Source organism: Cyphomyrmex costatus, unplaced genomic scaffold, assembly GCF_001594065.2.
Source record: "Cyphomyrmex costatus isolate MS0001 unplaced genomic scaffold, Ccosl1.0 scaffold61, whole genome shotgun sequence".
NCBI lineage: Eukaryota > Metazoa > Arthropoda > Insecta > Hymenoptera > Formicidae > Cyphomyrmex > Cyphomyrmex costatus.
The window spans coordinates 310,778-327,437 of record NW_017280167.1 but is presented as its reverse complement, the minus strand read 5'-3'; the positions used below and the strand labels follow the sequence as shown (position 1 = coordinate 327,437).

Sequence of the window (16,660 nt, the reverse complement as noted above, 5' to 3'; positions counted from 1 at the left end):
CCATTTGTTGTTGGGAAGTCTTGGAAAAAATCTTGGATATTTAAATTATTTATTTATATTAATTTCATTTTTATACGTATTTATATTATTTATAATTTACACAAATTATTCCAAGATCGATAACGCTGTTTTTTTTTTTTTTTTACAAAATCTGTGTATTGTGTTTGATGTATGATTTTATCTATTGGTAAAGGTCGAAATTTACGACACATTTTATCTCGTCGATTTTCTGTTACATAAGCAGTTTACTTACAATTAGATGTATAAATAGCTCACTGAGGTATCTTCTTTGACTCTTGATTTCAGGTGTTCTTCATGTGTACCTCTTGAATGATATTGCCAAGGTGAAGCAAACTATGCCAACAAGTAAGTAAACGCATGTACATTATATCTTTTAACAAATGCAGATTGCCTTTGCCTTATCGCTTCCATATGGAATGACGACATTCCGTTTCTTCCTTTTCGTCCTCATCGTCTTACCAAGTCTAGAGGAACCAACCAACGCGATTCTAAGCATTGGTATTCAGCAGACTGCCTCAATTGCGTCCTTTAATTAGCATTTGCTTTAATCTTCAGATTATCGGACGATAAAATGGTCCACTTACATGTTGAAACGCAAGGTTATTTTCGTAACGAAACGAATAAAATCATCATTTATTAGCAAATATAGTCACTTATTAGTAACAAACCAGTAACTAACGTTTATTGACTGTTACAAATTTTGCCTTCAGCAATAAGTATTGACATTAACGAAACTAAAGTTGTTTTGAAGACTAAAATTCAAATTCAAATTGAGTTTTTATATCGGAGGTGCTTTTCAGACTTTGACCTAATTTGTTCGTAACATTGTTTACGTCAAGCCTCGATTTAAGTGAGACATCTCTTGTCTGCTTATCGCCGATGCCTCTTCCGCATACCTTATCGTAACTCCGCGTGCGAATCCATCGTATTATTTCTTTAGCGGAACATTCATTCCATCGTGATGAGTTGCGAATGCTTTATAGGCGCGTGTAGCGCGCGCGAAACGGGGCGACGACGAGGACAAGGAAGAAGAAGAGACGGCAATTTGTACCGTTGCACGTAGAGACAACGATATTTCGCAGCTATTGTGAATACGCTCGGACGTGACATCATTCGTCCTCGCGGTTACATAAAGATATCAGCGTCGTTATACTCGCTAACATGGATCCTTACGCGATTCTTCGTTGTACGCGTGCATTTAACGCGAGGTGCGCATTTAACGTTCCAGTGTAATCGCGTCGTGCCCACATTTAATGGCAGCACGAGTGGTCGTTGCTGATGATCAGATTAAAGAAAAAAGAAGGAAGGAAAGATAGCATTGTGTGCCTCGGAAGCATCGAGAAACCGGAATGCCGCCGAGGTCGTAATTTTTTTTTTTTAATTGTATTGACTTGTTATATTATTTCACAATATATGATTTAATTCGTTTATCTTGTAACAACTTGACTCTCTCTTAGAATTTTATATGTATTATATATCTCGTATTTCTATATAACTTCCATATCTCTATATCCTTTAATTTATTTTGGACAAACTTTAATAAAATTTTGACTTAAATTTATTGCGTCGAGGGCGTCTGACAATTATCGCTTAAACAACATTTTAATAACATGTGATATAACATGATAATAGTGTGTCACATTTCGAAAATTAATTACAGTAGAAAATCTTTATATATTAGTTTATAATAATTTCCGAGTTATAAATTAAGAATAAAGATGATGAAATCGCTTAAAAAACGGTAGAAAATTAAAATTCTGTACTTTATTCTTTCGTAATTTATGTGTAACTATCATCTGTTTAATAATATTTGATTCTAAATATATCTCACATTGTTCTCTGAATTCTTCGCTAAATTTTGATGCGCTTATCAGTTTCCATTTGAGCGCGCGATAATGTTAAACGGAACGTCAAATTGAATAATCGGAGTAAAAGAAAATTTTAATGTTTCACACTCTTATTAATAATTAATGGAAAAAGTAGAATATTCAACGTATGTTTAAGCACAGACGGATCAAATTGAAAGCAAAATTTATTTCATGGAAAGGTATAAGGAAAGATTTTTATATTAGTCCGATAATTTAAAATTTCATATTCGGATTTTGCTAATTGCTGATATCGAATTTAAAATAAAATATAAAAAAGAAATTTTAACACAAATTGTCTGCATGAAGATCACTGGTTACTAGTAGGAGTTTATTATTGTACCATGAGGTTCCCATGTGTTCTTCAACAGTTGTATATTAGTGTTTTCTTATATTGACGCGGCTTGTATATAAAAGTTAAGTTACATAGTACGGCACATTAAAAATTCTTGTGCATCTAATTTTGATTTGAATTATGCTGTCATGTTAACATGATTTTTTATGTTAATTTTATTACATCATAAAATTTTTATTGTGATTCCTAGGTAATCACTTTTATTTTACATGGCGGCAGCCAATGTGTTAAAATTCAAAATAGTCTGTTTAATATGGCGGATTATATATTTAAAAAATGTTTCTATGAAAAATATCAGTTTTTTTCTTGGATCGCGCTAATTATATATTCGAAATTATAATTATATATTTGGAATTATAAATTCGAAGTCAGATCTACAGACAAAAATGATTGACTAAATATAATGGTTGAAAATTGAAACACTTTTTTATTTTTATGAAGATTAGTACTCCATGTATTAAAGTGGGCCAACCAAATAATTTTTATAAAATATAATATCATTAAAATTTTTTAATTAGCATTTTGATATAAATAAAAAATGTTTAAAACGATACGAAATATTGTTTTAAATATTTGTGATTTATATTAAAAAACGCCGATTTAAAAACTTTTAATTTAAATTATAATAAATATAGTTAAAATCGCCAATCACATATTTTAGTTACATTGTCTTTTCATTTTTGTTTAATATATCAATCACTTCTTTCTGATCAGCGATCCAAGAACTGCAGCAATAAGATATTTTTCATAAAAATTAAACATTTTTTACATATATGTATAATCTGTCATATTAAATCGGTCATTAAATATTGAAAAGCTGACTTCAACAGTCAGTAAAATCTTCGGGTAGTCTTATAGTAATTATTGGACTGACATAAAAATTCGTGCTTCAAATAATATAAGCTAACTCTTTAATGAATTTTGACTTTTCTGTTATATTGTATCTCTTAAACCAATTGAACCACAATTAAAAAATTTTTTTGTGATTGATGTCCCATCTTAAGACATCACTTGACACACAATTCAGTTTTAAAACTGAGCGGAACCAAAAAGTCAAAAAAAATCACCGATTTTGCGGTTACTTTTTAAAACGAACTTTCCGAACAATCTAATATATCTTAAATAATTCTAGACATTCTAATAACCTTTAAAAAACTTGACAAATATTTAACCAGAACATGAAAGAGAAAGAGAATTCTACAAAGCTTTCCACGAAACTCATTCGATAACGCACGATATTTGAGATCGACTATTGGCATGGCCGTGCTCACGCACTCGCTCGATCGCGTCAGCGTCGTTCTCGTCGTCGAGGAGGCTAACTGTTTGATTAGATTAGCGTGTGCAAATAATGACGGTGGCGCGGCGACGGCAGTGATCCGACCTCGGCCGATTGTGTGGATCGTTAGGCTTTGTCGAAAACCTCCGGAAAGTACAACGGAAAAGAAAGCCGCAACCGCTTCCGGGATCGGCGGAGCGGAGCGGCACAATGGACGAGGGCGAGCACGTAACCGCGGTGTAGCGACCATCGAAATGGTTATTTTCGACGGTGAGGCCGTCTAGGACGTGGTAAAACGAACACTCGAGGACATCCTGTGTGTATATGTGCACACATATGTGTATATGGCGACGTGTGTTCCTCTTTGCCTCTCACTGTTCCATCCATTCTACACCCGGCCGAGCCTACACGAAGACGTAACTTCGACGCGACCTCCGGCGTTTCCTGCTTGCCGTCGTTCAGCGATCGATAATAGTTCGGCAGTGATCAATTGCTAAACGACGAGGAAGCACCGGCAGACGTTGGGAAGAAATAAGCGAGACGTGTATACAGCCTTTTCTCTTGAAAAATTCACACATTCGCACGTGCAAGCGTGTCTCTAAATTAAATAGGCGATCCTCTCGAAATTCGAAAGTGACCTTTAATTCGAATATGTTAAATAAAGGTATAACCGTGGAACTTGTCTGCTCTCGACCTTCTTTCCCCATCAATCTCGGTTTTCGAAACACTCACGATATACCTCAAGGTGTCTTTTATTCTCATATCCGTTCCAGAGAAGTAATTTCATTAAGGGCCCGACTGTATCTCGAGATTCAGTCTGTTTGCCGAGCGTTATTCGATAGATATAAGTTTATTCCGAGCGCGAGGTGGTCGATAGCGCTCGTCGTCACGCGGTGAGAAGCGCGTGCGAGGAGCATACGTCGTTCTACATCGCTTTTAGATTGCAGAATGACCTTAACCCCGGTATCGATAATCGATGGAATCGATCGGGGAACCTCCCCTCCGCGAACCTATCTACCGGCCATCCCCGGGACTGTCGAAGGCCATGGTCGACTAATCTGAACCTGACAGATTCTTGTGAAATATACATTGAATCCTCGCCGAATTCTTCCCTGCTGGGACATTTTAGCGAACCTTCCCGTCTTTGAATCACTTGAGTAAGAAGCTGTTTTGAATATCGCTTGTCCCTGTGCGGCGTTACATTTGTGATATATTTACCAGCGAATAATGTTATATATATTAATAATAATCTTTATTGCAATGACAAGCACATCATGAGGTAACATACACATAGTACATGCAAATAGTGAGGCAACCAGCAAATCTGCTGCTATACAAAACCTATGAGTAACAAAAAAATATATTCTACTTATTGTTTTAAAATGATGATTAATACGATTAAGAATGTAACTCGACTTCACGCGAGGAAAAGTTATGAAAGTGATATCTTGGAAAGGATATTTGATTTCCGATGAAATTTGTTGTTCGGAGAAGAGCAGGACTTCTCGTGAAGACTTGAGACTGAGAAATAACTTGACACCCGCGCAGCCCTACTTAGACGTATATATTTTTTATAAAAGCCGCAAAATCGCATCACGAACGTTAAGCCTCTTTTCTCGCGAGCGAGCCGACTTAGATTTGCGATCGATACGACTTTCGCGAGAATTATAGCTATCGCTTCGACAAACAACACCTGCTTCGCGATGGGCAGATATCTCGATAATTAAACTATGCGATGTACCAGTCTTCGCGCGATTCAATACACGAACCAGTTCGATGCGATCTTAAGTTCGTCGCGGCTCTACAGCCAGCCTCGCCTCTGCACGTTTTACGGTCGAACGAATTCAAACTCGCGCGCAAGAGTAATTAAGTTAACGAGCCGACCCGGGAGCACCGTTAATTAATTTGTCATACCGAGCTCCTCGGTGAATTCCGAGTAAGACTATTAAGCACGTTTCCGTTCATCTTGCGATAGAGCGCGAATAATAGGCGCGTTTAATCCGTTTAACCGTATTGTTTTTTTTTTCTCTTCGCGAACATTCCCGCAACACGCATTTTGTAGTGGATATCAACACGCATTTCTTGTTACTGATTGAAAAAAAGAATAAGTCCATAAATAAAGGTGAATCGAGTTAATCTTCGCAAATTATAGGGTAAGAGAACTATACGTATATGTTTTGTTAATCATGAATTTATTACAACAATTTTCGGTATTTGTTACATTTTAACAGATATCGATGTGGATTTAATCTCAGTGTCTATATAATTATTGTCTATTTCATGTTAAAACTACCTGAGTGTAATCACACCATATTGAATTATCTTCATTTATAAATAGCACGTAATAAAAATTAACTTGTTATTTCTCGCTTCTGACGTCACGATTTAATATTGCTGTGGTGATTAGGTACTCAGGGGCCTTAATATCAACACCAACACAGTGTGAATTTATAACTCATGATGTTTATATGATGTGGATTAAAAACTTCCGATGCTAAATTCACATCATGTTGGTGTGTTAATATTAACGCCATCACACATAGTGAGAATTATATAGGCACCGCATGTGGTGCTATATCCACACGGATATTTTTTAGAATGTACAGTTTCTCATTCGGTAAATACATAATATGAGTTGTGCAAAAAAAAAAAAAGAAAGAAAAATAGTTACATCGATCGGTGTCGCGCATGATGGTGTCTCTCAAAGCGGAGATCGCCTAACGCGCGCGCAACGCCTTGGCCCACAAGAGCGGTGCCGACCTCATTTTTATTACAATTCAAACGCGCCCTCCCACCTGTCCTCCCAGAAGAAATGTCAGCGATTGTCGGCGGAATCGGGCACACGGAGAAATCTCTTTCGTCGATATGAATAATATCGTCCGCCTCGCGCCGCGCGTGTTATATACCATCGGGAAGTGGAATTTCTTGGCACGCGACACGCGTCCGTATTGTGTTCCGCGAACACTTGACTTAAAACTGTAATTTCACGAGGATTTAACGAGATGTACTCTCGAAACGAGAGTAGAAGAGAGGCGCGAAGCGTTTCTCGGATCGTTGACTTTACACGGTCACGTATTATATACCCGCCTACACATTTATTTCGCTCGTATCGCGCCGGTGAGAGTGCCACGGAGACGTGTGTCAACCGTACAATGAAGAAAGTGGAAAACAGCGGCTGTCGTTTAAGCCACTTATATTAAGGGAAAGTCGGGACTGGATCGAGTATGTAGGAGGAAACGTGCGCGGCGGATGCTCTCTCGCGAGAGGGGAATGAGGCGCCCGGCGAAATCGAGTGTCTCGCGAGTTCAATATCGCGATCGAGTCGTAATTTGAGCGGTTGGGATCCGTTGGGCGCTTTCGCGATCGCATATTTTTCTCGAAACGATCCGAGCGCAATATCGCGGCGATACACTCGTTGCCACGTATAGAGCGTGTCCTACGACGAGCTGTTCTAACGGTCTTCCGCCTTGACCGAGTTGAGCGAGGTCCGTATCAGATCTCAGCGTCTTGACTTTGACTCCGTTTTATCGTAAAAGTCATTTCCACGATCAATTACCCGACCGTGAAGCAAGCGACCGGCGCGGCGTGCGCGCGAGAAAACACGCGCGATCCGTCCCACCGTGTCTTCTTAAGTCGACAAAGTCCGATGTCGATTCATGTTCAGTCGCGCGTGTAAAGACCTGTGTTTATAAGCTCGTGTCATATACTACGCGGATTTTGGACGCGGATTCGACTTGTAAACTATGAATCGATCTGTTTGGCTGCGGTCGACAATTCACAGTTCGGAATTCGAATCCACAATGGATACTTCGAAACTTCGTGTCACAGAGACACATTTAGGCTCGGTTTCACAATTTACGGTTAACTCTTATAAGCAAGGTTCAACTTATTTCTCATTTCTTTCCAATTCTTTGAATTAGAAAGAGATAAGGAATAAGTTAAACCTCGGTTAAGAAGTTAATCATGAGTTATGCGTGAAACTGAGCATGAGAGACTTATTCTGTAACTCTTAGCGACTGTAATGCTACAATTTAGACTGTAACGTTACATTTCCACTCGAATGTTCCTCAGGTAGAGGAAAATAACCGATACTGACATAGGCCTGAAGAAATATCTCCCTTATTTCTTGGAAACTAACTGTTGTATTTTATTAATACTAACAAAATTATAATCTCTGTCTAGATACATACTGTTAAAAAAAGGCAACTTTCATGTAAAGAGCCGGCGGCACACGATGCTTGTTTTCCTGCTGGATTTCTAGCTAGATTAGATTCTTGCCATCGTATTGGGCTGCGATGCCTGGTGCTGTCAGTACCGCAGCCAATATGATGGCAAGATTCTAAACTAACTATAGGAATCCAGCAGGAAAACAAGCATCGTGTGCCGCCGGCTTAATGTAACGGAAGCAAATTTCAAGCGGGTACATTAAAATCATTTAAAATCATGCTTATATATATATATATATATATTTAACGATTCGCCGTTTGCACTCAATGAGTCTACAATTTGTAGCCAATTCACGATGCATACATAGTGTATTAATATTCGCGTCGATCGTTCATTCGCCACGAGCTCGAAACTCTCGTCGCGTTTCCGTAAAATCCTCGGAAAAGATTTTCCCGTCCGCTTTCCACCTATGGCCCGCGTCTCTCTTGGAGCGAGGCCAACTCTTGTAGCGATTTACCTCGTCGACACCGCGTGTGCTTTTTGAGAATCGTTAACACTTTAACCTTTCGCGTGTCTTTCCGAAAATAAATTGACGCTAAACGTCCTGTTGTTATAAGGCCGACCTTTCGATATTGATTCGTGTGAATTCGTTATTCCGCTTTCAAAGATATATAGGAAAGTTACGAGGCATGGAGGTTAATAAATTCCGTTTTCATCCCGTTGTTGTACAGAGAGTAACAATTGACTTCCGTCGTTTGCGGTGAATTTACGAGAGTTTCGTAAGTATATAATTCGCGTGGTTTACTACACATTATAGTGTCGAGCTCGCGGCGCCAATGGCGACGAGAGGATGCATCTTTGGGGTTCTCTCGTGGAAAAGTCCGGACGAGGAAGCGCAAGCGCCAGGCTTCGTATCTCGAGGTCGTGCACGAGCCGCGTGTCCCACGGTTATTTTCCTTAACAGAAATCACGTGTACCCTGGATGAGGTACAGATGTCTTTGGGCGCTACGCGTGTTCGTGAACAATGAGCGATAAAAGGAGAAAAAAATAGGAGAAGAAAACTTCCGAGCTTCTCGCGGAAATGCATAGACCGACTTAAATAATGATAACTTTGACGTTCGCGCGGCTTTGTCGACCACGTCGTCTCTCTTTTTAGCCGCCTCGCTTGGCATTTAATCGACGGCCGTGAGGAACATATGCATTTACAAGCGTCTATTTACATCTGACACAGGCCGCACAAAAGTATTAATAATTTATCCTCTCGAATCGCCAGTCTATGATAAAGAGGTAGATTTAAAATGCGTGGCGTATAAATGTGTGTGTATATATATATGTACATTATATATTTGTATGTATAATAAGAATGTTTTCGATATTGCCGGATAAATAGTGTTTGCTGGTATTTAGATGAAATGGCTTCATCTTATCTTTACTAGAATATATTGCATATTATCTTCATCATATATCTTAGACAAAAAAAATGTTATCTTTTTCTATCTGGGATAGAATGAATAATAGATTTTGGTCAATATTTGTTTCTCAATAAGTAATACGTGTTTCTTTTTGGCCTTTTTACACTGGAAAAAGATCACCTTGAATTTTTAAATCCCCGCTTTGAATTTCTTATGCATATATATATATAATAACGCAAATTCATATGATATTTATAGAAAATTCAAATATTTTTCTGCAATATGTCAAAATAAATGTGATAGTATGTCTTTCTTATTGTTTATATACAATTTTAAGTAATACATTAAAGTAATATTCGCAATTTTAATGTAAAAAAAAATCACAATGATTCACAAGATTTCTGTTTCTCAACATTCAAATGGTGATTCTTATGCATTTTATTCCGTAAAGTAAAAGAAAACATTAAGTTGTGAATTGTTCATAGTTTTTTTTTTTCCAAAAATAAAATCATTTATTTCTCAAAATCTGTTAGTAATGGAACTTGTGTAGCCTCATATTTTTAGCAGCAGCTAAAAATACATAAGAATCATCACTCAGATGTTGAGAAACACACAGAAACCTTGTAAATCAGTGATATCATCTGTAATGAGCAACATTAAACGTGTATTAAGCGCGTATTAAGCGCGTACAAAATAATCGGCCAATATTTTTCGAGCGTACATCGCGTTAGCGCGAATAAAGTACAATGCTCTGACGTTTTGACAAATATGAAATCGTTATTCATTATTCGCGAGTGCATCTTGCCCGCAGTGCCGGTCTCTGTCATGCAAAAGCTAAGTCGTACAAGTCGGAAGCATGAATACCGAGCGAAGCTGTATAGAACATCTAGATATCCGCGTTAACATTAGCGCATCCGCATATAATGCGTTCCAATTCATGCGTGTTCGGCGGGCGCTCCCTGAATAAAACACGCCTTCTAATGCGACGTTATTCGCACTATAACACGTCAGCGATACATCTTAATTTGTCTTTTAATCTCTCCTGTCCGCGCGCATATTTCACGTCGATCACAAGCCGGCCGCATTAATCAGGCATCATTCGACATGTCGACATCCGACATGAGAACGTTGCTCCAGGCTCCCCCGGCGCCGTCGAGAAATCGCATCGAACTCGTCGGAGCGTAGAATGGTACAGTGTAGAATACAGTTAGTAGTAGTAATAGTAGTAGTGGTGGTAGTGTACGCTCGCTCTCATTAGCCATGGTGAGTGCTCGACATGGTGTGATACTACCACCGCCGTCGCCGTCGCCACCGCCGCGTGGCATAGGTGGTAGCTTCGTTCTATCGACCGAGCGAGCGGCTCGGCTCTCTCGTCCCGTGACCTGACCTCGTCTGAACCCTCCGCTGCCGCCGCCGCCGCCGCTGCTGCTGCTGCTGCTGCTGCTGGCTGCGCCTGCCTCTCTTTCTCTCTTTCTCTTTCGTTCTCGTTCTCCATCTCTCTCTCTCTCTCTCCGCCTCGCTCGTTCTAACGCAATCACCTCTCGCGGCATTACGAGCAGCCGCTCTTCTCTTTTCTCCCTCGTCTCTTCTTCCCGCCCCCCGATCGCCATCGTCGCCGCCGTCGTCGTCGTCGTTGTTCCCCGCCTTCCCGAGGCCCGCGCTCTCCGCCATGGTCTCGCCTCCACCCTCCGCGGGGAGCTCTATCGCGCTTTCGCGCTCGCCTCCCGGTATACGCTTTCTATACACGATATTAGTGCACCCGAACTGGAACAACGCCCCGAAACTTGCGAGTCATATAATCCGCCTTGCGCTCATCTGTCCTTTCTATACAAATTTTATTTTCGCTCATCCGCATTATATCTATCTCCGTCCGCTGCTCGCCGTTTTCATTTTCATTTCTATCTCCACTGCGCGTCACTGTTTTAACTTTTCTGAGTTTTTTTTATTATTTTTTTTTTTATTTAGTGCTCTTCGATAGTACGATTTCACTCGTATCAATTGTTACGTTTTTTTTTTCTTTCTCTCGATAGCTCGATGCAGCTGTGTTATTGCTACGTTGCAAAAAATTTGCTGAATTGCGTTGGCAGCGAAAAGTAACAACAGCGGGCACTCCCTGACGTAATCGTGCAAATTAATTCAACTCGCCCACCACGAGAAAGTTACTCTTTTCCGTATCAAGTGTGTGTCCCTTGTGTAGCAACACGGAAAAATTCCTCGGGCGAGTTAAATCCCTCGACTCGCGGAATAGTTTACTAAACAATGGGATTAGTTATTTGCTAATTGAATTATTAAATATCTTCCTTGATGCAATGTACCTACACTTATGTGTGTTTGTGTGCATGTATTTTTTTTCTAATTAATTTATAAATCTTAAGCTTACATTTTTTTATTCCCTTTAGTTAAATTTTTATTAAATTTTATTCAGCTTCTGTGCATTTCTATTTGTTGTTCATTTCTTCGAGATATCTGTAACGAAAATTTTACACCACGACGTGCAGCTGAAATTGTAACTCGGTTTTATTCGTTCACGAATATGAAGATCGCATTTGAAGTAATCGCAGGATGAAAATCCCTCTCTCCCGCTTTCTCGCATTTAAGCGTTAAATGAACGCGCTACGAACGCGGCCCTTAGTCACTGGATTATCCACGTGCGATTGCGGCCGACTTACATTCACGTTCTCCATACAGTCAGAGAAGTTTCGCGCGCTCAATAAGGCAGCCGGCAATGAGGCAGTCGTAACTATACCTGTATTACATAGCACGTTCTCAATTTTACTTATCCACGACAGAAATTGCTCCGAACTTTGCGGACGGAGATACACGTAAACGTCGTCGTCCAATTACACCTCGGGAATATCTCTCATTCGGTGAAATATGAATTTACGAGTTAAAGCGACTGTGAACTTGGTTTTCAAAATGCACGCATGCTCGAGGGACCTTATTAATTCCAAGTTTCTTTAAGGAGGATAATAAATAAGATCGAACGAGGGGCGAAACCTGAGAGGGCTGAGAAAAGCATGGGCGGGGAGTTCCAGTAAACGATCTATATACGTATACATCGGGAAACCTGTAATATATCGAGAACCCGTACATTAACGCAGGGGCTGACGGAAAGTCTTTAGTAATAATAACAGCAAACAGCGGGAAAACGTAACGCACGCGAAGAAAAGAAATAGAAATGGTAGCGAGCCATTAGAGGGTATATAAAACGCGACTCTCGTGCGGCTCGTGGGGCGGACGAGCCTCAGGGTCGTTTTTCAAGGGGGTCAAGGGAAGTCTCTCGCCCCGAGCGAGGTCACCGCTTATTATAATACCAATTTCTCCAACTCAAATTCGAAAACGTACAACATCGCCCACGCGTTCATTGATAGAAACCGTTTGATATAACCTTTGACTATACGAAATTTTCTGACTTTTTCATTTAAAAATTGTGTTGTCTTCAAAATTTCGTTGGTCTAAAATTAAACTTTGATTAGAACAATACAATTTTTGTTACTCTGTTTAATTTTTGTTAATCGTATATCAATAAAATGAATGGATATACCACAAGTATTTCTCTCGGTGTTTCTTAATTTATTATGAACTGTAATATTGAAAAATGTCTAATATTGAAAATAGACGAATTATATCAATCAGAATATTGATTGTTAACTAGATTTTTAACAAATTTATCCAGAAAATTCTGATCCGCTTATTTTCAACCAGAATTCCAATTAATCCAACCGAATATTTTTTCTTATTAAGCCATATGTGTGTGATATTTTTTATTGGAAAATATATGTATAAAAGATTGTTTTTTTTAGTAAAAATAATTTTATTATTTAAAAGTAATTTTTTAATCATTATATTTTCTTTTTAAATAGCTCGTTATATCTGCTTCGTGTTTAATACTTTTTCTCTTCCTATCTCTCACTTTATATTTTTATTCTGATAAATTTCATTATCTTTTTAATGAAGTCTTGCTTATGTAACTTATATTCTTTATTGTATACGAACGTTTATTGAGAATCCAACACTTTCAGTTTTGTAGTTAAAAAGATACATTGCTTGTCTTTGCTATTTTCAAATTATCCTTTTGATTTTCAACTTTATCGATATTTTTTTAGAATCTAAAATTCGGGGAAATAGACAGGAAGAGGAAGAGAGAGAAAAAGAAAATGGCGATTAATTTCCGGGGATCATATTTTCTCTCGTATTGGCATAACTGTTTCGCTGTACACACACCGGATGTTCCACCGAGGTGCGGTAAACCGTCGAACGCGTTTTGTCCGAAATGTATTCCAGTTTTCTCTTCTGGTATCACCATCGTTCTCACAATGTCACGACCGTCGTGCGTGATTCCGGCACGACGTCACGGTCCCATTGACATCGACCCCTCCGAGAGGAAGGCACCTTAAACGGGCTCGTAAAACATTTTCGTGACCCCTTTTTCGCGTAACTGGACGAACAGAGACGGGCGGTGCTCTCTCGGTTTCCGGTGTTGCCGAAAGTTACCGCGCGATGTTTATCGCACGTGTATGTATTCTCATGTGTTCCGTAACACCAGTCCCCCGCGTTTCGAGAGGACGTTTCGATCATTATTACAACAACGGTGTATCTAAAAAGATGTCAGTTTTGAATTGTTCGTAGAAAAAGAACGGAAACAAAGACTAAACGATGTGTTTTTGGAGTCATTCTTTTATTATGTTTGATGATGAATAGCTATGGTTATAAACTTGGAACAATTTGATTACCTATCAGGGATTTTCATGGAATTTTATAAATTACTTAAAGAAATTCTGTGAATTGTATTTAATTTGTCTCTCCGAAAGCATTGTTCTTTGATCATTTTTTCTTGCGACAATGCAAAATATTGACAATTGATTAGCAATAAGTGTGGTACAAACATCCTGACGTGTTTACGTACATTCTTGCGTATCTAGCGAATTTTTATTAAAAAAAAAAATATCAAGGTGACATCACAAGACAATACTCAGCAAAAAAGAGTAGTTCACTGATATCGTAACTGTAGTGAATCTTTTCTGTGAATTTCACAGCTTTAATTACCTATACAAATTGATAGCTTGGGGAATTCTTATTTTTCGCTAATTTACAATATGTAATTTGTTTACGTTACTTGCACTGTAATTTATTCTGAAGTTGCATTTAAATAGTTATCTAATCTTACCTGAAACTTGAAATAAAAATATCTAGAAAATCTGGGAATTCTTAGAAATTTTTTTTTACAAAATTTTAATACAGTGTGGATTAATATCAATTTCTACTAATGTAATAACTTTCGTCTCGGTACTTTATTGTAAAATTTACAAGATTTTTAATATATCTGTTACTACTTTTTGGCATACATTTTATTTAAAACAGTAAAGAATCATAAATTATTTGATATATTTAAAAATAATTGAAAAATTTAGTTATATTTTAGTAAAATTTAACTAAACATTTTTATATTTTATTGTGGTAGATATTATAGTAAAAATCAGAGAAAACATAAGTTTCTTGGAAATACCATGTTGTGCAACTATTATGCATTCAGGATAAATTCTAAGAGAAAATCCTGTGTGTAGCAAATTTCATTTGTAGCGACTTTCATCGTAGTTACAAGTAATTATTTTCGATAATCAGAAAAACGAAATACCGTCGTTATCCAAGTCGATTTTTCGCATCGTGGAGCAAAGCGTTCAATCTTTCGAACGAAAAATGTTTCCATTCGAGGATTGCCACACGCTAATGCTACATGAATAGTTCCAAGGAAACCTCCCTTTTTTTTTTTGCATCCCTTTTGGAAACCCTATGGTATAGTTCCTCTGAAAAACACGATTTAGCTTTTATTTTCCCCTTAATCCTCGACCGAGTACGCTTTTGTTGCAAATTGCACGGAGGTTGCGTTTCAAGGCTCGTTCGTATTGTCATTTGTTTATAGCGTTATCGGAGACGTCTTCTTTTCTTCACGATGATCTCGCTCATTTGGCCTCTGAGACAAAGGAGAGTTTATACCCTCCTCTCTCGTTCTCGTCAGCGAACGACTTTCCCTAAATATTAAAATTTGCTGAATCTTTCACGAGAAACAGACGTGAGAGGGTCGATCCCCGAAAACTGCGGGACGAGCTCCGTGATTTGAAGTCCAGGAAACGGCGTTTAATACAATTTCGGTGCGGCAAGCGGCACCGCGCACACGCTCGCGGGGCAGAATTTCCTGCAGGGTTGACGGAGAGAGAGAGAGAGAGAGAGAGGGCGAGAGAGGATAGGGAGGTGGAGCCTTGGGTGCTCGCGATGAACGGGAGGGAGTCGTCGACGATCGTCATTCTTCGGCACGACACGAGGTCGCGGAGACAGCCGAGCGTGGCCGAGACGGCGCGTTCCGGAGTAGGGACCAGCGGGCCGTTCAGTAGTTCCTCTCAGTTGCTCTCAGTCGAGCCAACGGCGTAGATCGGAGTCAAAGTCGCGGGTCCGCGGAAAGTACTTCGAGAGCGACTCGACAGTCGAGACACGAGAGAGGAAGAGAGGAGGCGCTCGATACGCACGCAGTTGCACGCGCGCACGGTATCCGACGGACGGGGCGAGGAGAAACGACGAGATAAACGAGAACGAGGGATCGAAGCGCAAGTTGGTGATTGGCTGAGCCAGAGAGACGGAGAGAGAGAGACAGAAAGAACGAACTCTCTTCTCCGCTCCGGATTGATTCCACGAGCGTCGTCGGTCCGTGCATCATCGCGCGCTCACATCTCCGAGAGTATAATCTCTCGTCGTTGTCGTTCTCTTCGCCGGCCGTTGTTCTGGCGGATGGACGTCAGTAAAAATGCGGTGGTGACAGTGACCGGATACCGCGGAGGGGAAGGACTCCGGAGCAATTTTCAAGCAATAAGCGGGTAATTATTCGTTGTCGATCGTGTTACGCGAGAGACCGCCGTGCTTCGTAGTCGATTGAGTCGGCGCCGGGTGAGCGAGAATTAGAGAGAGAGGGAAAGCGAAAAAGAGCGAGAGATAGAGAGAGAGCGCGCGCGCGAGAGAAAGAGAAAGAGAGAGAGAGCGAGAGGAAGGGCACTCTCTTCGCGACTCAGCCGGAAGTTATGACGAGCTCGCGCTTCGTTCAAGGACGAAGAATTGTTCGCGCGCATGTGTCCAGTAGTGGGATATAGTGTCAACGACAAGTCGCCGCTTGCAGATCTGGATACCTTGCTGTCGACACCCGCCGGGCCCGGATTGTCTCATGTCAGGATGGCGCTGGCGCGGTACGTACAATCGTACGGCTCGCCGTTGTCGGAGCTAGGGTGGGTCTTCGTCCGTCCGGGGGCTAAAACCGAGGGGGGACCAAGAGAGGGGCTGGAAGGAGGGTAGGGGAAACAGGTCCGTTTGACCGGTACGCGAGGAGTAATCGTCGCATCGATCCGCGCCGTGCCGGTAGCGTCATCGAGCACGCGACGCCGACGAGAGAGAGAACGCTCCTTTCTCCCGGATTTCTCTCCCCCTTGGTGGCAACGGGGAAAAAAAAAATCCGCGATAGGATCGTGTCCTTCCTTCCCGTAGATTTTCCGGAAGAATCCAATAAACGCGCGTGAAAAATTT

The 16,660-nt window shown here is 40.2% G+C and overlaps 1 protein-coding gene across 3 annotated transcripts in view; it reads left to right on the top strand.

Moving 5' to 3' along the window:
* The window catches only part of rdx (BTB/POZ and MATH domain-containing protein rdx), an 88,246-nt gene that overhangs the window by 37,125 nt on the left and 34,461 nt on the right, over positions 1-16,660 (top strand). For 2 of the 3 annotated variants that reach the window (XM_018547235.1, XM_018547234.1), the window contains exon 1: positions 15,498-16,326. In XM_018547235.1, coding sequence (XP_018402737.1) covers positions 16,211-16,326 — 116 coding nt within the window. In that variant the 5' untranslated portion in view covers positions 15,498-16,210. Of the gene's footprint in view, positions 1-306; positions 367-15,497; positions 16,327-16,660 lie in introns of those variants that run through there. The other variant, XM_018547236.1, reaches the window with a different exon arrangement.